The sequence below is a fragment of the Stenella coeruleoalba genome (genome assembly GCF_951394435.1).
Source record: "Stenella coeruleoalba genome assembly, chromosome: 14".
Taxonomy (NCBI): Eukaryota; Metazoa; Chordata; class Mammalia; order Artiodactyla; family Delphinidae; genus Stenella; species Stenella coeruleoalba.
Window position 1 is genome coordinate 16,592,043 of NC_137160.1, and position 21,601 is coordinate 16,613,643.

Consider the following 21,601-nt stretch of genomic DNA (forward strand, 5'->3'; position numbering starts at 1 on the left):
GGAAGACAAAGCACCGCTTCCCGGAACTTCCAGAAGCATCTGGAACATGCTGCAGGGACCAGCGCCTGGGTTCCGGCGCCGATGGGCCGCTCTGGCCGTCGGCCCCGAAGGGCATCAGCCTCACCTGTCGCACGTCTGCACTGGAGGCGCGGTGCTGGATGCGGAGCCTGCCGCCGCCCTCCCGGCCCCCGACGGCCAAGGGCTCGGCCTCCTTGAGGCGGTCGGGGGCTACAGGGCCCGGCACTTGGCGGCCACACATACCATTGACCTGCGGGCCCAGAACCCTTGCCGCTCTGGGAGGGGAGCTCTCGGGACTCCCGGGCTCCGGGGGCTCTGGACAGCCGCCCCGAGGCACCGAGCCCGCGTCGCCGTCCAGGGCCTCGGGCGGCCCGCACCCGTCAGGGGCCCCGTCGGCCGCCTTGCGCTGCAGCGAGATCTGCACGGACGAGCTCCGGGTGGGCCGCGCGTCGAAGGGGCTCAGGAGCTGTGGGATGAACATGGACGTGCTGCGCTTGAGCGCGCCCATGCCTCCCTGCAGGCCGCCTCCGCCGTCCTCTGCTCCATTCGGGGTGAAGGGGTGAGGGCCGCTCCGCCGCGGGAGCGTGTGGAATGCCATGAAAAAGTCGTCTTCTCTCTCCTGGTCTAGAATCTCTGATTCAGGGGCTGTGTTGCTGCGACCTGAGCCAAAATGAAACCGAAGCCGATGGGCCATGGTGCCCAGAGGGCCAGGGAGGGAGAGGACGAGCGTCAACAAGAAGCCTGGTGCTGCCAGAAGTCAAAAACCAAAGTCACAAACTCCAAGAAAAAGTGTCCCATCTGCCAAACCGTTAGCACTGCAGCACCAAGAGCGACAGATAGCAGAAATAACCCAAGTGGCAAGCGGCATTCCAGGCATGATTGGATAAGAGCAAAAAGCTCTCATCCACACTGTGACAGAGGGTAGGATGGCCAGAACCACATGACTGCGGTCTCCCCCTCCAATGCCAGCTTGTGGACTTAGTGGAGTTTTCCCCCCTCTCGCTCTCAATTTTTTTTTTTTTTTTTTAAACAGCAAGAGCCTGAAACAGCACCTTCCCAGCTGCTGCTTTTCCATCAGACAGGAGTGGCCCCAGCAGGGAGCTCTCACAGCTGACTAAGGCAGCAAACACACTCCAAGCCATGCTGCTATAAATCTAACCGCACGGCGCTCACCGGACAGTTCTTTCCGAACCAAGCAGGGCACCGCGACTCTCTCTAACCAATGTGAGAGAAACCTGGCATCCAACACAGAAGCACACGCAGTATATCCGCCCACTTCCCCACCGAACCAGATAACGACAAGCAAAAATGCCATGGCCGCTGGAAGGCTCTTTCACGAGCAATCGGATGTGATGCTCCCCTGTTATTTCTGATGTCATCACACTACCATGATGGAATGCAGACTAACAAAATGTACTATAAATACGATCACACGCCCCACAGGATGAGTGTCCCTTTAACACGAAATAATTAGACCATGATCTACAAGTAACAAAACAGCTAAATGGAGGGGGGTACAACTTACAACACTGCCCGTTAAGGTCTGCCTCTGGCTACTACAACATTTTTCATTTAAAAGATGGGGGGGGGGAGACGCAATCTCATACGTAATATGATTCTCAGACATGGCGGTACCAGAGGAAAGGAGCTCAGCTGGAGAAAACATTCTCTCCCCTATGCCAGACAGGAGAAAAAACAACCACCCTTGTGCCACCACCGCACCCCCCCCCCCGAAAGAAAGGGGAAGGAAAGTTGAAGAAGGGTGGGCATGTGGTTTCGGTAATAAATTAACTTAAATACCATGCAGAAGAAAGGCTGCCTGGAGCTGACTGTTTTCCGGTAAGAAGTCAGCATTATCACCCCAGTTGGGATACAAACATAGAATCTTGCTGTTTTTGAAGGGCCAAAAAGGACCTAAGCAATAAAAGTGAAAGTCCACGTTCAAAAAGCTGTCATCGGATTTGTAGCTAACTTGGATTATATTCTGTGTGTTTTAAACATACTCTTTTCCATGATCCAGAAACATCAATTATTTAACAAAGAGGTTTATTTAGGAGGGAGTAAAAAATAGGGGGCGGGGGGTGGAACACCAAGCTGCAAAGAGTGACAAAAAGTTTATTTTAAAATCCGCAAAGCATGACTGTGTCAACAGCTCTGGAGTCCAGGGTGTGGAGCATTAACCTGTGTTTACATACATCCAAATCTGTTTTCTAAAGGCATGTGTTTTAAATGCCAAAAATGATCTCTATGAGAGAAGTGGAAGCCAGTTTGTTTAATGCGAAAACCGCCTAGCACCACTACAGTCAACTACGGTCACGGATAGTCTTAGCTGGGTTAAGAGCCAACAAAGAAAAAACCACTGCCAGCAGCATTCACTTCATAGTAACAACACTGCAGATGGCCTGGGGCAAAGCTAGGTACATAAAACACCATTTTTCAGATAAAGTTTGTATTCAAATGGGATTTCTTAGAGCTCTGCATAGATTCAAAGCCCTTTTGGGCTTGGAAGTATAGTTTAGGGCTCACGGCAAGGTCATCTCAACAACAGTCATTCTTTTAGATATTGGAAAACAAAATTTTTTACAGTGAATTTCCTTTAATAGAAGAAAAATAATGAGTTAAAGCCCATCTGACAAGAGGCAGTTTTTCCTCAAAGTTGACCATTTCTTCACCTTGAAGTGTTATTATGCTCAATAAATGAGAGAGTAAGGATTAGTCTTGTGGCTGCATCTACGTCTCCAGGGACTTACTGTTACTCTGCTGGACATTGCTGAATTCAGTGTTTGCTGGATGAAAGATGGAGTGCTAAGAACTGCACCCTCAAGCAGAATTTCTCATTCGATTTAACAAGAAAATAACTGCATACACAAAGCAAAAGTGATTTTAGCTACTCAGTACTACTAAGTATCACCTAAGGTACAAAATGTCCAGTTCAATGCAACCACCGAGAATCCATATATTTTACTAGAAAAGCTATCAGGATGGTGGGCCAGCATCTGTTGGCTTTCTAATTTGGAGAGTAACACAAGGCATAGGAGATCAAATATACTCCCAAATTCCCAAAGGGTTAAAGGCCTGGCTAGTCACCACCACTGGCCTGAGACTTCGGAGACCAGCAGTTACATAACTACATAAGGGCTCTAGACCTCAGTTCTCTTTCTTCATTTGCAAGGACAGAGAATTAAATGAGTTAACATTATAAGGCTCCTCCAGACCAAATATTCTATTAAACTCAAGCTATTCAAAAACTTGTAAGTTTCAGTTGAATTCTGCAGAAAGAAGGGTCCATAAGAACATTTCTTTGAAGCAAATAATATACGGTTGGACCCTCCGTATCTGCGGGTTCCGCATTCATGTATTCAACCAACTCGAATCAAAAATATTCAGGGGAAAAAAATTCCAGCAAGTTCCAAAAAGCAAAACTTGAATTTGCCTCATACAGGCAACTATTTACATAGCATTTACATTGTATTACGTATCGTAAGTAATCTAGAGATAAATTTCAAGTATACAGGAGAATGCGTTTAGGTTACATGCAAATATTTCGCCATTTTATATTAGAGACTTCCGCACCCTTGGATTTTGGTATCTGCAGGGGTCCTGGAACCAATCCCCCACGGATACTGAGGGACGACTGTACATAAGTTTCAGGGAAAGCAAATCTGAGTATGACTGACTCCACTGAGTTATAATACCACTTCTGAGAGCACCTTAAAACGTTATACATATCATAATAATATTCATTTTCATAGTTGGAACGCTTGGCTCATAGGTATCTGATGTATACATTCTAGGGAGTTAAATCCGGCAAAGTGCTTTAAGCCAGATTTGCTTCTGAAACTCCATTTCTAAAATGAAATGTAAGTTCTATCAGTTACATACGTACACACAGGTATACCTACTTACCTATCAATCTATAGAAAATGTATGTACCAGTTTTATGCCTCAGGCATATTTCTGGTTCTTTGAAGTTACTATCTATGAATTTCCCTCGAGAAAGTCCCACTTTTAAAAAACAGCTTAATTGTACCTCCTAAATATAGATTCACTTTTTGCTATATACTGTTCATTAGAGTTTTGTTTTCCCAGAGAGATTCATTACTGAACATGTCACAGTCACATGGTCTGGCTTATACATAAAAACCCTGAAAGGTTCATTTACGTGAGTAATGGTGGCGACAGATTTGCCTATCGTTTGTATCCCCAGAAGAAGAGCATAAATACATGGTTTGATAAATCACCAGTGTGACTTTCACAAATATTAACTACGATACAAACATACACATACACAAATTAATTGTCCTACCCATGTAAAAATGTTTGAATTATGAACATTGAACTAGTAATGGGACAAAAATGGTCTTATTGAGGGACATGTATACTGGCAGAAGTACAACATAAATACAGGTTTTTAAAAGATGCTGCTCTAAACATTCAGGTTTTGAAAAAATGAAGCAAAAATTAAAAATTGGGACCCACTTACCAGTCTGTTTTCATCAAATACTTCAAACAAGAGTCTGTGATTAGATGGGTTTACCTATGAGGGACAGAAATAATATTTTTTAAATGGGCAGAAATAATTCAAGGAATGAAATAAGAGACTGAAAGAATAAAATGCTTTATAACACACCCAAATAAATTGTGTAATATAAACAATTAACCTGCTCTTTCATCAACTAAATCAAGTTTTCTATTATTGATTTCTATTATTATTCTATGTCTAATATTTAGACATATCAGAAGAATAAAACGCTTAATTTTAAGCTGCTTTTCTAACATAAGAAAGGATAATTCTAAGTAGTTTTTAACAGTTGCTAAATCTCCCCTAAAAAGGCATCCTCGTGCCTGTACACCAAAGGCTACATCCTCGCAAAGGTCTACGCCTGAGGAAATTTCTTAGGCCTAATAATAAAAGCAATGATAAAAAATAATGAAGAAAATAGTAAAAAGTGGCTCTTTACCATTGTACGAGTACTTTTTAGGCACTATCTCCTTTATTAAATATCAAAACCACATGATCTCGTTTATCTCAAAGCAGCCCTATGATGTATAACTGTCACCCCAATTTTACAAATGAGGAGCTGAGCCCAGCAGGGGAAAGTAACTTGCCCAGGAGCTGGTTATGCAGGGCGACCAGGAGCCCCACCAGGTCTGGCCTGCGAGTCTCCAGAGCCCATGGTTCGAGCCATTAGAGAGACAAAGAAATAAAAGATGGCCCCTCTTCCAGCAACTGTGGGGTCAATGTCAGAGATACTGGGCTTTCGATGTCTTTTTGCTTCTTTCTGTCTCTTTACCCAAACCTCACTGAAATGGCAGAAATCATCCTTCGGACTCAAGTGTTCAATGTCACTTAGTTAAGGACCAACCATGTGTGGGACATGGTGGGAAGTGTTCTCATTTCTACCATTGTACGTAAATCCTGGAACACAACCTTACCAAGTGAGGATTCCTCTCTCCTAGTGAGAGACAAGGAGCCTGTGGGGAGTGCGAGTCCTTGGGGGGGGCCATCTCCAGGGTTGGAAAGGATGTAAGTGGTAGGACCCAGGTCCACCATCACTACGTAGAGGGAGGGAGAAGGGAATGAAATAACATTTGATGGTACAGAGAACACGACTTGTGCTTCTGACCCCTTGGCTTGCTCTTAGCCTAGTGATGGAGCAGGCAGGTGGGCAGGGGGCTTAGTGTCTGTTTGAAAGCTCAGTGAAGGGTTGTACTGCTGACCAGTGCATCCACAGGCTGTTGCAGAAGCCGGCATACAGTAAGCACTCAATAAAGATTTGTGCAATGAATACAACAAAAATGTTTTTTTAAATGCCCCCCCCCCCAAAAAATAGAGTTTACATATATTTAGAGCTTATATAAGTTGAAAAAAACCTTGGATGTACTAAAATTTACAGAAATGTGGCCAAGGTGTTAAACTGAAAGAAGTCTAAGTAATTTGGAGTATTACAAGTGGAAAGCTGTATCTGAGAGTTAGCTACGGGCCAATAATATCTATCTGCCCCCATTACTTTTTCAGTCCTTCATGAAGTAATTTAAAATACATCTGGTAGAGGCTACACATAGGATCTCACCAAGCATTAAAATATCCATGCCATATTTTAGCTCTGAACATAATAGAAAACAGATGTCGTATATGGCGATCTAAGTTCGGAGCACATAAGACACCATTGTGATTGAAAGGAAGAAATCAGGACCAATTATAACGAGTCTAATGGTAATATTGTTCTTTGGAAAGCTACACGAATCAGAAGATCTTATTTAGAGCATTTCTGGAAGTAGAGTAGTTTTTAATATCACAACTATACAGATGATAAAAATTAATTCATCCTGGGCTTCCCTGGTGGCGCGGTGGTTGAGAGTCCGCCTGCCAATGCAGGGGACATGGGTTCGTGCCCCGGTCTGGGAGGGTCCCACATGCCGCTGGGCCCGTGGGCCGTGGCCGCTGAGCCTGCGCATCCGGAGCCTGCGCGTCCGGAGCCCGTGCTCTGTAACGGGAGAGGCCACAGCAGTGAGAGGCCCGCGTACCGCAAAAAAAAAAAAAAAAAAAAAAAAAAAATTAATTCATCCTGAAGAGGAAAAAACCCTCTTTTCCATTAAATACCTGAGCAGCTTAATATTTTCAAAATTTCAGTACAAAAAAAAAGCAACTGCAAAAATTCACTGAATAGTACAGTCTCCATTAATTCACAGAATTCTCTCTACACATAGCTCTTCTAGATATTAAATATAAAAGGTTGAGGAAATCTACCTAATTTGGTGATATTTAAACTCCAGAAGTAGTTTTATATTACACACAAACTCACACTGAATCTTTGAATTGTAAAAATTTTCTTTCCTAATTGGAACATGATTGGCAACCTTTAGGCTTCTTTTTAATCATGTCGCTTCTACTGGGTTCGTGTCTCATAGAAATAAATAAGCTCTTGTTTTAATTATATTTTACCTTATTTTTTTTTAAAGAAAAACTTGCATAGAAAAGCTAAAATATGGTATTTGGATGACTTTCTTTTTGTTTCCCTCAAACATCCCAAAATGAAACAAGTCCAGATTTTGTTACCACTAGTCACAGTCTCTGAAAATTTGGGGCACATTAGGAAGCTACCCAACCATTTCTCCTCTTAAAAGGAATTTCATAATAAAAATTTAACAGATGTCACTCAATGTGAGTCTGTTGTGATAATAGATCAATCTAGTTATCAATAACAATTATTACCCCCCCCAAAAAAGAAAAACTTACTCTAAAATAAAATTCTTCATTCCACTTTGGGTTCAGCGTCTGGAAGAGAAATCATCTTGTAATTTATTTTACAGTCTTTTGAAACATTAACAGTTACTAGTACAATGCAGTCCACACAGTTGCTTAAACTTTTTCTTTCTCCCCCACTAAAAACACAGCTAAGAGATTTTCAAAATGGCAATAGAGGAAGCATTTAGTCAATTATCTGAGACTATTCTATCAATCAAACTAGATGGGGATGGGATGTATTTATGAAACAGATGATTCACAGGTAAGAAACCATAAATGTCATGCTATCAACCAGAAGGAATAATGTCAGGGACCTAACAAAGAGCCATCATCGTGAAAACAAAGATATTCTTCAAGAAATTAACACTGATATGATGATTCTATCAAGAAGGAAATGAACTTTGCTTATTTCCCTCAACCTGCTACAAATCTGTCTTGGAGAGCAAAGAAGCAGGTGGCAGGAGGGTGACAGTGTTCACTATTTATACAAAAACTGAAATCTGAAGACTATTTTATAAAGAACAATACTGATGATCAGATTATATAACATGAAAAAACTCTGCCAGTTATAAACCAAAAGTGAACTCTTTCCCCCCAAATAACCAGGTTTAAAAATATTCATCTACCTATCCTCCAATCCTCCTCTCTACCCATCCACACCCATCCATCCACCCATGTCCACATCAATCCATATAAATATACATCTCACAAGGACATGGAAAGATACTTTTGTCCTCAGCTTGGATAAAAGATGGACTACCAAACAGCCTTCGAAACTAAGATGAAACATACTATGGGAGAATACATTTACACATGTGTTTGTGCATTTGGACATGCATCACACTCTGGAATAAACACGTCTCTCAAAAATTCTATGTAAAAATTTGAGACTGAAAAATCACCACCTCACCAAGCACTACAGATATTTTAAACGTAGAATGCTATTTGTCTTTATCAATCTATTTCCTTTAAAAACTAGTGCAGGAAGCAGCAGCAAAAGAAAAGCAACACAAAGCACCATAAAAAAATAAACTGAATTTGTAAAACACTGAACTGGCATTAAAGAAAAAAAAAAAATCAGCAATTTCCCCACCCACAACTCAACGGGGCGTTTAACCCTAAATCAAGGGGTTTCACACTTCTAGCTGTGAATCGAGCCGGGGATGGTAACGAGTGAGAGGGCTGGGGGGAGGACGGAGGAGAGGTGGGAGCAGGCCCAGGTCCGCCACGGGCTGCAGCCGGTCCGGAGCCCAGCTTCAGGGAAATGCAGAGGGGGAGAGGCAAAGGACAGGTGAGGGAAGGAAACAGACAGGTGAGACCACAACACGCATGAAGGACCAGGCACCCGGCCACGAGGAGAGGACGATGAAAACAGTTCTTAAACCCCGGGCGCAGCACAGAAATACTAACCAGGAGGCTGGCTGCCGAATGAGGCAGACAGCGCAGCCCCGGCTACGGAGCGACACCCTCTACCGTGGAGCGGAGGGAGGAGGACCTCCCCTCGGAAGGAAACACATTTCAGTATCCCCGATCGCCGGCTGTGGTGGCTTTGGTGGCTTTGGTTCTCTGCTCCCTCCGTGTCTGGCAGGCAATCAGGTCCCCGACTGCCTTCCCTGCAAGGCGGGCCTCCCGCCCCGCTGGAAACTCAACCAGCGGCAGCGCCCAACAGGGAACAATGGCCTCCGTCCTTCACAGGAATCCTCCCCACTCATCAAAATACCGGCTCCTGTTCGCTAAACTGATTTTCAGTGCCAGTCGGAATGCCAGGTGGAAGACACGCTAGACTGCTGTGTCTTCCTTACAGAAAATGACCTGGCCGCAGACCCCTGGCGTCGTCTGCACGATGGCAGGAGAATTACCATTTTTTAAAAGCCATCACGCTCTCCAGGAACTGCTTATCACACAGAGTGTTAAAACTGTTTACCCCACAAAGGTGGGGAGGGAAAAATAATAGGAAGCTGTAAGTAATACTGAAGCACAGATAAGAACAGTACTTCTGATAGAAAACATGCATCTTCAATAAATGCTCCAAATATGGAGTAAATATGTTTTAATATATTTTATAGATAGATATACAGAAACATGGAGATAGATGAATTAAGATATAATTATGGATATAAATCTATGTTCTAATATATTTTATAGATGTGTATAAAAACATGGAGATAGATGAGTTAAGAGATAATATGGATATATGTTTTAGTATATTTTATAGATGTATATAAAAATATGGAGACAGATGAATTAAGGTATAATTATGGAAACAAATCTTTAATGAAATCATAGCTGTAAAATTTAGAAAAGTGAAACATACACACACACAAATGTGTAGTTTTATTGTTAATATTTTTTATTTGTTTTTGTGTAGTTAAGCAAGTATTTTGCTTCCTTTGGTAATACCTGTTTTAAGTTAAACCATTCCCTTTGTGCCTACCAAATCCACAAGCCACTCCATTTCATTAAATGTATTTTAAATTGCTTTAAATTTCTTTTCATAAACTAACAAGCCAACAAGAACAAGTCCTTGTTTTGCTTTATTCTTTGCAGGGAAAAAAAATTCTACCTGTAATAATGCATATTTTAATACTGTTTTTATAGTCATTTAACTAAAAGCCAAAACCGGTATCTTGGGTTAACACTGAAAAGTCTGAATCGAATTTATAGATTTCATACTGAGAGATGCTTAAAATGCAAATACTGCCATCTTAAAATATAAACTTCTACAGAGCTCAGAGACATAATTTAATGAGATTTAATTATGACTTAAAAGATGTTTAATTAAGGATGGACCTTACCTTTTTAATTGTTTTTGTCTGTACCAAAGCAAGTTCTCTATTCTCATCTGCTACGTACAATGAAAGTTTCACATATGGATCACTGTAAGAAAAAATAGGATTATACTTTTCATTTTAAAAATACAAAAAGGAAAGTAGCCATAACCTAACTGAAAATGCAAAAATATCACTTAATGACCAGCTTGTATAAATTTCAGAAACTTAGCAGGAACATTTTTAACATGCTTATAACTATGTAAATATACTGAGGAAAGTTTCTATCACCTAGAACCATGGATGTTTATTTAAAAGCAAAACCAACATCAAACTTGTATTCTAATTTTAAAGATCATCTTCTCTACTCTTAATGCAAAAGAATTAATCTCCCATAGTATTTTTTCTAAGCACAATCAGATTCTGAAAAGATCACAAGAAAAATTATTAAAAGGCATATAAAATTTGTTCAGACTAGTAAAATCTAGCTAGAAAATTTAGTTTGCATCTTATTTATATTCTGATTTCCATTACGTTGGTAAAAATGATTTTTCTTTCAGTAGAGGTAAAACAGGCATTGTTCATCTAAGTCAACATATATCATCTTATACAGTAAAACAAAAACATACACACAAAAAAATTAAAGCCCAGTAAGTCAACAGAGTTGCCCAAAGTTACAGATTTCAGTAAAGTCTTGATTAAATTTCAGGTTTCCTGACTACAAGTTCCAGAGTTCCTATCATTTCCTTGGGAAACTGAAAACTTTTAGCCAGAAGTATATTGAAAGGATTACTTAATGTGAATTATCTATGAAGAGCTTGGTAAGTCCACTCCTCACACGTTCCGGAGTCGCTAACACTGGGAGAGCTCAAATCTAGTTAAACGATAAGAATTTGGGATCCAGGTTCTTCTGTTTTACACTTGAGATCCTTAAAGTCATAGGAAGGGCCTTCGTGTATTCAATCCCCAAATTTTCACTCATCTAATTATCGATAGTGGATGATTTATTTCTATCCAATTTCAGAGTTATCCTTTAGTAGTTATACATACCACGACTATTAACCCTTATTTTGCAACTTCCAGGGTATTTCTAAAGATTATACAGAGTACCATAAAATGCTTAAGACGATATTGGTGTTTATTAGATAGCTCAATAAATATGCCGTGAAATCCCTTAAGGAAAGAGAATGGTGTGATAAAATGCAAAGTTTAGTACTAACAGGACTATACTTGATATCCAAAGACAGGAATCAAACGTCAGTGAAAAATACTGTTGGTGCCTACGTGTAGTATTTATCACCCGTAAGATGCATCTCAGAAGCTACACCCCCATCTCCTTAAACAAACACACAAAAAAACAACAGAATTTTCTTAGTTATATTCTGAGTAAATATTTTTAACATTCTGGTTTAGAAGAAGGTATTAGTCAACCCTCTGTCACTTAACCATAAACCACAGATGCTCTTTCACTAAAGAACATCTAACCAGATGCACCTACTTCCCCTTATCTGGAGAGCACCCTCAGCCTCAGAATAAAGATGAACCAAGAACCAGAACCTAATCTAGGTCTAAAGACCCTAAGAACGCCTTCCTAATCAAAGCCACAGTCCGGGTGACGGACCGGGAGTATAATTCTAGGTCAGTGGTTCTCAGATTTGAGCCTATCACAGCTGCCTGGGGGCGGGAGTAGTTAAAACACAGATTGCTGGGCCCCAGCCCCAAATATCCCCAAAGGATCTAGTAGGTCTGGGGTGGGACCATAGAATTTGCATCTCAAATAAACGCCCAGTGATGCTGGTGCTCTTGAGTCAGGAATCACACTCTGAGAACCACTGTTCTACAAGGTATTTGAAAAGAGTATTTTCTAGTTATAGAAACCCATTTTCTATTTCCAGCCACCAAGCTATTGCTAAAAAGAGCTCACGGCCTGATATCTGTTATCTCAATAGCTCCCAGTATGCAATGGAGGTGCATGCACGCTCGTACACACACACACACACACACACACACACACACACACACACACATCACAAAGAAGACAAAAAACTCTGCTGACTGCCATCCCTTCTTTTCATGCCCCCGGCTGTCACGATTGCTGCCTGTTATATGACTGCAGTAGAGAGCTAGGCACTCACTTTAATGAACATCCACATCCTTCCTCTAATCATTTACTGACCTCAGTTCATATCCCCTGAATAGTCCACAATGAGTGACACACACAGTTGGGGTTTGAGGGTGGGGTCTCTGAGGACATTGTCCCCCGGCTGTGACAAGGAAGGCATGTCTGGGCCTGTCTTGAGTGTTCATCCAGGCAGAAGTAGGTACTACGGCGACTATGTGAAAGACTGACCAGGAAACTTCCTGGAAAAGAATTCAAGGTGAACAGAGAACCAAAGGCCAAGGGTGGGAGCTGGTGAAAGGACAGTAGGAGCAAGTTCAAGGGAAGGGAGCACAGGGCTTGGGATGGGCTGGTGAAAGGATGGTAGGCTGTAAGTTCAAGAGTGGTGGGGCTGGAGTGGGGAGGGGAGCCAGCTGTCTAGATCCGTCTCCCTTTCCAACAGTACAGCAGTACCACTCCCATCAACAAATGCTTACAGAGCACCGACTACACTCCCAGGAGTGGGCAACAAAAAGGATTAAACAAAAAAGGATCAGGGGCTTCCCTGGTGGCGCAGTGGTTGAGAGTCCGCCTGCCGATGCAGGGGACACGAGTTCGTGCCCCGGTCCGGGAAGATCCCACATGCTGGGCCCATGAGCCATGGCCGCTGAGCCTGCGCGTCCGGAGCCTGTGCCGGGAGGGGCCACAACAGTGTGAGGCCCGCGTACCGCAAAAACAAACAAACAAACAGGTGGTTGGACTAAATTAGTGGTTTTCAAGCAGTTCTGTGTAACTATCTCAGGATAACTACAGGCTACCATTTCCACCTTAATCTGTTTTATATACGGGTTGTTCAAGTTAGAATATTTTTGGACAGGGTTCTATAGCTAAAAAAAATGAAGTTTAAAGCCAGTGGACTGGATGATTCCTTTTGGTTAGGATATTCTGAATCTCAGAATAATTCAAACTCACTTCTCTTCATTCGTAATAACAACAGCCCAGCCCATCCTAAGTAAATACGGATTGGCTTCCTAAAGATATGGCAGGAAGAGGGAATAACACCCTATCCTCTCCACCAGGGAATGAAGGGTGAAGCCCACAGTTGTATGAGAACCCCGCCTTGATCATCACTGGGCTGGTATTTTCTTATACACGTTACCAGCTCTAACCAACTTACCTATGAGGTATCAAGAACATATCACCTGAGCAATAACCGAAAACAAAAGGCAGGCAGGTGTGCCTGTGTGTTAGGGGGAGGGGCAAGGCTGAGGGACAGCAAGCCTCATCACCAGCTTCTTTTCAAAAGCTTGCTTGTTGTTTTAACCCCTGATGGCCTTCATCTGAGCGTGATGCTCCGCAGAAGTGGTGAGAAGAAGAACTCAGTTCCCAGAGACCTTTTCACAGTGACTTGAGCTGTCTGATAGAGGCAGCAGCTCTGGAAGAAGCTTCTGCCCCCTGAAGCTCTACTTCTCAGATCTCACACTCTCCACACCTTTACTACCAAAGGCCGGCCAAATCCTGAGGTCAATGGTAGGTTATGTTCAAGACTTGCCTCCCCCCAGCTAGACCACCAGAAGGTTTAGGAAAGACACATAAAAAGCTCATCAGCAGCTTCTATTACGGGGAGTAGACACAGGGTACAGCTATAGGGGCAGAGGTTCCGGTTTTCATGTTACTCCCTGTACACTGAAGACTTTTGTTGCTGTTATTAACCAGTAACACATAATACTTTTATAATTTTAAAAAAGCCAGGAGGGCCATGGAGGGCAGTAGGCGAGAAGACCACCTATCTCCTCGGCTGGTACTTCTTCATTTGGTGCCCCTGACCATCTCCACTGGAGTCTCAAATCTCAACTTCACCAACTCTCTAAGTGACCTTCAGACAGTCACTTAACCACCCTTAACTTAACCACTCTTAACTTCAGGTGGTTCATGAATGAAACGGGAACGATAATTCCTAACTCAGAGCATCACTGTAAGGACCAGAGAATATTATGTATTAATAATAAATTCTCACAGCATGAGAATGACAGCTGTTGTAACTGATTCTGTTTTTTCCTCTCTTTCGAGACTTTCGAGGTTCTCTGTTGCTCCTTCCAAGCCCCCTAACTTCTGCTGGGATTGCTGATCTAATCTGACACTGATTACCTTACAGTATAAATTGGGTGCCGGCCAACCACAGCACACTAGGTATCCCATGCTGCCTCACAGCACACTAAGTATCCCATGCTCCCTCATTATTCATGCTGCGTGGAAGCCCCATGGGGATCTGGGTGGAGATGATCAAACTGGTAGTATTATTTACAACAAAACTCAACAGGATTCACTCTTGGCAACCAGTTACTGTCCTAGTGCTGGTGTTCAGTGCAACTCATTAACATTGCTCTCTAGGAAACTCAACGCTTTGTGGATTAGAAGAGAAATGCTGTTTTCCAAACCTTTTGTTTTCTCTGCATAGTGAAGCTATTTGGGTACTACAGTCTTTCTTTTCGGCCTTTATAAGGAGACAAACTGATATTAGGATTCAAATAACATGCTAGTATTAACTGAGTACCTGCTATATTCCAGGCAAGGACACAGGCATCAGAAATAAAAGACACTGTCCTAGCCCCATTTGAATGGGGCACAGAAGCAAAGCGATGATTGTGACACACTGTGCAGAGTACCCTGGCACACAACACTGCTAAGAGAAAGACTGCAGAACCACGGGACTGCGTTGATCTTAACCAGGCTTCAAGAATTCAGAGATGGGTCTCATTCTACCTTTGTCACCATTAAGCGAAAACAGTACAGACAAGGTCATTTCTCGGGGAGAGGTGGAAATAAGATTTTCTGGGCTTCCCTGTTGCTCAACCTCCCGGGACACACTGAACAAGGGCAGTTAGTCCTGATGTGTCATTAATGGGGTGACCCCCTCCATCGGAGTCACCCAGGTGTTCCATGACAAACAACAACTTGGAGAGACTAGTCCTTTCGCACTGATTACTCATTTTCATCAGACTAGTCTTTGATGAGATTGATGTACTATGTTCAAGGAGGCAGGGCAGTGAAGGGGGAGGCGGAGAGGCAGGCGGAGGGCAGAGTTGCCTCCACAGGTAAAGCGTTCAAGGGGGATTACGTTCAGACTGTGGCCAGGCTGGAATGCCACTGCCTCGTCTACCAGCTGTAAACCTGTCTTTCCAAGAGACTTGGATGTTATGAGAACAGTGAGAACAGGCTTCCTTTTTCAACCATGCCTCCTGAGGGAGTACTCCACCATCACCTGAAGGAAGCAATCATTCTTTCCCATAAAATGAAGTTGCTTAACATGCTGCTGGGACAGTCTGTGAAAGGATTGTGTCTTTGTTCCCTGTGAGCAAAAAGAAGAGGTCTAATGTAGCATATTACACAACACTATAGGGCAAATTTATTTTCACTACCCCATGTATGACACACTAAACCTTAGCCAACCCAGAGAAAATTTCATTGGAAAACCTGTTTTGTTGAAGGTTTCCCTCATACCTTTCCACTATTACTATCATAGTTAGTGTTACATAAATTACTGGTATCTGTAATAAAGAAATAATGCAAAACACTTACAAAGCAATAAGGAAAAAATTACCTAGAAAGTGTGAGAGAATAAAACACAGGAATATATGTGATAACATCAAAACTGAAGTTCTCATCTAACAGGTGGTCCCAGATGCAAAAATAGCTAACACTTTCTAAAGAGAGGCAGACATTTTAATACTCTGCTACTGCAAAGAAATTATCACAAGTGTTTCTGGAAAGCAGTATGGCAGGAGGTATCAAAACATTCAAAGAATTGATGCCTTTGATTCAACAAATCTATTTGTAAGGATTAATCCCCAAGAAATAATCAGAGATGCAGGCCAATATTTATCTGCAAAAGATACTCATTACAGCATCATATATAAGAAAATACTGGAAGCAACTTTCCAATCCAAGAGAGAAGTGATTAACTTATGGTATAATCAGGCGCTAGAATATTATAAACCATTAAAGCATCTTTTCCAAGAATATTATTAATTGGGAGAAAATATTCATAGTATAACATTAAGGAATAAGCATGATCTAAAAATGTGACTAATTCTATATAGTCACATTTTTTTGTTGTTGTTAGTCAATAATGCTTAGTTTATTTACGTGGGTAGCACTTAAAATCTGTCATGCTTTCATGGTTACATTTTCCACACTAAGCATATATATATATATATAACATATATATATAAAAAACATATATATATGTAACATATATATATATATACGCACCAAAGCAACTGACACACAGCTAAAGTTAATAGTTGTTCTCTCTAGATTACAACTTTATGAATTATGTTTATTTTCTTCTTTGTGGTTTTTATTTTTTTTCTAACTTTTCTACTGTGAGCAAGTACTACTTTTATAAGTACAAAAATTATGAAAATAACAATAGTTACACATACGCTACAACTATAACATACTCTTCAGTGAGCCATGGAACCCTGTAATTTCATGGCTAGCCTAAAACCTTAATAACAAACACAAAAGAGCTTCAGATGTTTTTTCTACCCAGAAAATTGCCTTAAATGGGTGACTACGGAAGATATTTGAAAGAAATATGCACATATATTCTAGCCCTTGACATTTACTGAAAGGCATGAATTACACTTTGAAATACATCACTTGTCACCAACACTGACAATGAGTTGCTCTTAAATATGTATGAACTTGCAACAAATGCAAGAAAGCAATGGGTCTACTACAGACAGATGCATTTTTACCTTTGTCCAAGGTAGGTAAAGAGGCATTAAAACTTTATAGCTTAGGTGGAGGCATAACCCTCCCAGACTTCAAAGCTCCAGTAATCAAAACAGCGTGGTACTGGCACAAAAACAGACATGTGGATCAGTGGAACAGAGTAGAGAGCCCAGAAATAAACCCACGCACCTACGGTAAATTAATCTTTGTCAAAGGAGGAAAGAATATACAATGGGGAAAAGACAGTCTCTTCAGCAAGTAGTATTGGGAAAGCTGGACAGCCGCATGCAAATCAATGAAGTTAGAACACACCCTCACACCATACACAAAAATAAACTCAAAATGGCTGGAAGACTTAAATATAAGACATGACACCATAAAACTCCTAGAAGAGAACATAGGCAAAACATTCTCTGGCATAAATTGTAGCAATGTTTTCTTAGGTCGGTCTCCCAAGGCAACAGAAATAAAAATAAATAAATAAACAAATGGGACCTAATCAAACTTACAAGCTTTTGCACAGCAAAGGAAACCATAAACAAAAAGACAGTCTAGGGACTGGGAGAAAATATTTGCAAATGATGAGACCGACAAGGGCTTAATTTCCAAAATATACAAACAGGTCGTACAATTCAATAATAAAAAACCAAACAACCCAATCAAAAAATGAGAAGGCCTAAATAGACACTTCTCCAAAGAAGACACACAAATGACCAATAGGCACATGAAAAGCTCCTCAACACTGCTAATCAGAGAAATGCAAATCAAAACTACAATGAGGTATCACCTCACACCAGTCAGAATGGCCATCATTAAAAAGTCTACAAATAACAAATGCTGAAGAGGGTGTAGAGAAAAGGGAACCCTCCTACACTGTTGGTGGGAATGTAAATTGGTACAGCCACCATGGAAAACAGTATGGAGGTTCCTTAAAAAACTACAAACAGAGTTTGTGTATGATCCTGCAATCCCACTCCTGGGCATATATCCGGAGAAAACTGTAATTCGAAAAGATACATGCACCCCAATGTTCATAGCGGCACTATTTACAATAGCCAAGACATGGAAACAACCTAAATGTCCATCAACAGATGACTGGACAAAGAAGATGTAGTACATATATACAATGGAATATTACTCACCATAAAGAGTGAAATAATGCCGTCTGCAGCAACACGGATGCACCCAGAGGTTATCATACTAAGTGAAGTAAGTCAGAGAAAGACAAATACCACATGATATCACTTATATGTGGAATCTAAAATATGGCACACATGAACTTATTTACAAACCAGAAACAGGCGCAGAAAGCAAACTTACGGCTACCAAAAAGGAAAGGGGGTGGGGGAGGGACAAATTAGGAGTCTGCAATTAGCAGATGCCAACTATTCTATATAGAATGGACAAACAACAAGGCCCTACTGTACAGCACAGGGAACTATGTTGAATATCCTGTGATAACTCATAATGGAAAAGAATATGGGAAAGAATGTATATATAACTGAATCACTCTGCTGTACACCAGAAACTGACACAACATTGTACATCAACTATACATCCTCTAAAAAACCCCAACGACTTTACAGCTTCGGCGCGTTCTGTGAAGCTGCTGAAAACATACTTTTGGATATTTCAGGAATGACTTGGCTGTTTGGAGCAGCTTGTGGTATGCCCCTATCCCAGCACCTCTGCAGTTACCCAAGTCTTGAAATGGCTAGTCAGGACCAACTCTCTCCTTGTCCTCTGCCATCCGCAACCAGTCACTCAGGGGTCCCAACCCTGGGTCCTAGAGACCCTTTGGAGTCGGGAGGTGGGAACACTGCATGTGCATCTGTTTATCTCTGACACATAAATACACAGTTCTGTTTATATCTATGTAGATATGCAGTAGCCCATGAAAATATTTAAGCCAGAAGAGTTTGTTTTTAAAACAATTCGAATTAAAACCAATGTTTTCTTATCTTCTGCTAGGATAAATATCATTTAGTCACTAATAGGCAAAGGTCCACCTACAAATTACTAAAACGTTCACACAGCTGTCAAAGGAAGTGACAGCTGTGACACGCCTTTGTCGCCAGCATTTTCTATCACGTGTTTTTCCCGTATACATGCAATCATCAGAGATTAAGAAACCACTTTTCTTTTATGCTAGTCATAGTTTAATAGAGGGACTTGCCCAGCGGTCCAGTGGTTAAGACTCCATGCTCCCAATGCAGGGGGCACGGGTTCAATCCCTGGTCAGGGAACTAAGATCCCACATGCCGCCCAGCGCGGCCTGAAAAAAAAAAAAAAAATTAAAAAAAAAAAGAGAGATAGCAACTCACAAAACCATAAGGAAACAGGGAAACCAAAAACTGCTCCCTTATCAGAAACTGTTCGGTAATTAATTCCTCAAATAGAGTGTCCACCATGTGCAAAGGGCTGTGGTGGACACCAAGGGGGGAGGTCAAAAAAGTGGCGGGCAGGGAGATAGAGGTAAACAGATGCTGCCCTCAAAGAGGCTGGCTACCCCTGCTCCAGAGAAACCAAAGTCAGACAAGAGTGAACGCATATAATATGCAGATGTCGCCTTTATGAAAGTTGGCTACATACATATATTAAGAGCTCAAAAAAGTCATAAATTTTTATGTTTATGAGATGATCTGAAATGCAGGGACCATCTTATGAACAGAAATAATAACGTCCAGTATCATTTATTAAGCACTTTCTGAGTGCACAGCATTGTGCGTGGTGCCTTATGTATACACCATCTCTGATCTTCAGAATAACCCTGGTAAGCAGGATGTTAGTAATCCCCATTTCATGGATAAAGAAAAGATAATATCCTAGTACATACGTGCACGTGAAATGCTATGGAGCCATTAAGATGGTATTGATGAGGAACTTGATGTAGTTGCCTACACTTTGTTGACAAAGAAAGTTCAAAACTTTTAATTAAACTACATTAGCAATTAGAATTAAACTGTAAAAGCATATACACCTACTGCATTATAAATATACCAAACTATAAACTAGTGTTTATTACCACATTTATGAGACCATGAGTGATTTTTTTCTTCCTTTCATTTCTCTCTATATTCCAAATGATAGAGATGGTCACTATTTAGGATGGAACACTGAGACCGCAAGGTGACATAGGCAGTCCCTATGGCCAGCCTCTCTGCCCCTCCCCACCAGGGAAGTCTCACTGGAAATGGTCCCAAACAAATGGCAACAACCAGAAAATTCAAGTTAAACATACCAGACTTGTGCTGATAAAGTACAGTGGGGTAAACGTTACAAATTTACCGTCCGTTTCTATTTGAACCACCACCTTCCTTTTCAAGTAACAAGGTCAAGACATCTCAAAGAGCCTTTAAAGAAAGGTATATAAACACACTCAGTGGAGTAAAAAGGAATGCCCTTTCTTAGTATCCCTGTTAAGGATCCTGTTGGTGAATATGCTTCATCACCACTGGAATAGTGTCTATTTGTGGGACCCCTGCCAGTGAAGTGATGTTTAATTACCATGTCACCACTCAGCAATTCAAATCATGCACTTCTAAGAGAAATTACCAATTTTCCAAATTGATTAGACAAGACTGCACGAAAGCGTATCTTCTGAAAATATAGTTCAGAAACACATCACAGCACGTGCACACACTCAAACCACATGCACACAGACAGGTGTTATTCAACAACCTGAGAGTGTTTACAAAGCTTAGAGGGTTTTGCTGCCTAATGTAGGTGGAGTACCCAAAAGTAACCCATGATGAGATGCTTTAAATGTGGATTTCTCAGATCAGAAATGGTACAAGAAAGTTAAAACTACTTTGCATGATTCCTCATGTAGTATAGTAGTCCTGTCTCTTAATATGCAATAAACATTATGGACATTATGGAAATCTTCAGCCAAATGAGACCATTATAGCAAATACTATAATTACATACATCATTCATTTCAAGTTGCTGTAGGATAGTTCAGAGGTACTTTTATTTATTTTATTTTTTTAAAGATTTATTTATTAGTTCTTTATTTTTATTTTGGCTGCATCAGGTCTTAGGTGTGGCACACGGGATTTTCGTTGAGGCATGCGGGATCTTTAGTTGCGGTACATGGGATCTTTGTTGCGCTGAGCGGGCTTCTCTCCAGTTGTGGTGCAAAGGCTCCAGCGCGCATGGGCTCTGTAGTTTGCTGTACACAGGCTCTCCAGTTGAGGTGTGTGAGCGCAGTAGTTGTGGCGCACACTTGCCCCGCGGCATGTGGGATCTTAGTTCCCTGACCAGGGATCGAACCCGTGTCCCCTGAATCGTAAGGCGGATTCTTTACCACTGGACCACCAGGGAAGTCCTTCAGAGGTACTTTTACTCACTTTCTTCAACCTTTACTCGAGTAGTCATGTTTGTTACCTTCCGAGGACGAGTCCAGCATAAAGTAGTAGGGTCCGAACCCAAAGGATATCTACTTTAAGGACTCAGGATAACTAAAACCGCAGGAGTATACACAGGTACTCACACCAAGACTATGTAGAGCTCAAGTTCACGTTATATAAACTTTAAATAGTCCTTAAAAGCTCTGACTAAACAAAAATCTGTATAATGAATCATTTCCGCATTACCTCCCACCACAGCCCCACAGACATCGTTTCACGAACAGAGATTTTATCTGTAAAACAAGTGTTTTTAAATACACGCACATACATACACACAAACACACAAGTCCTACTATTGTTAGTTAAAAGAGCATTT

At 41.4% G+C, this 21,601-nt stretch overlaps 1 protein-coding gene across 7 annotated transcripts in view; it reads right to left on the minus strand.

Moving 5' to 3' along the window:
* NEDD4L (NEDD4 like E3 ubiquitin protein ligase) overlaps window positions 1-21,601 on the minus strand; it is a 338,296-nt gene that overhangs the window by 141,191 nt on the left and 175,504 nt on the right. For all 7 annotated transcript variants that reach the window (XM_079943343.1, XM_079943342.1, XM_079943344.1 and 4 more), the window contains 3 exons: window positions 10,063-10,144; window positions 7,259-7,297; window positions 4,502-4,555 (listed from right to left, as the gene is read on the minus strand). In XM_079943343.1, the coding sequence (XP_079799469.1) occupies window positions 4,502-4,555; window positions 7,259-7,297; window positions 10,063-10,144 (175 nt within the window). The remainder of the gene's footprint in view (window positions 1-4,501; window positions 4,556-7,258; window positions 7,298-10,062; window positions 10,145-21,601) is intronic.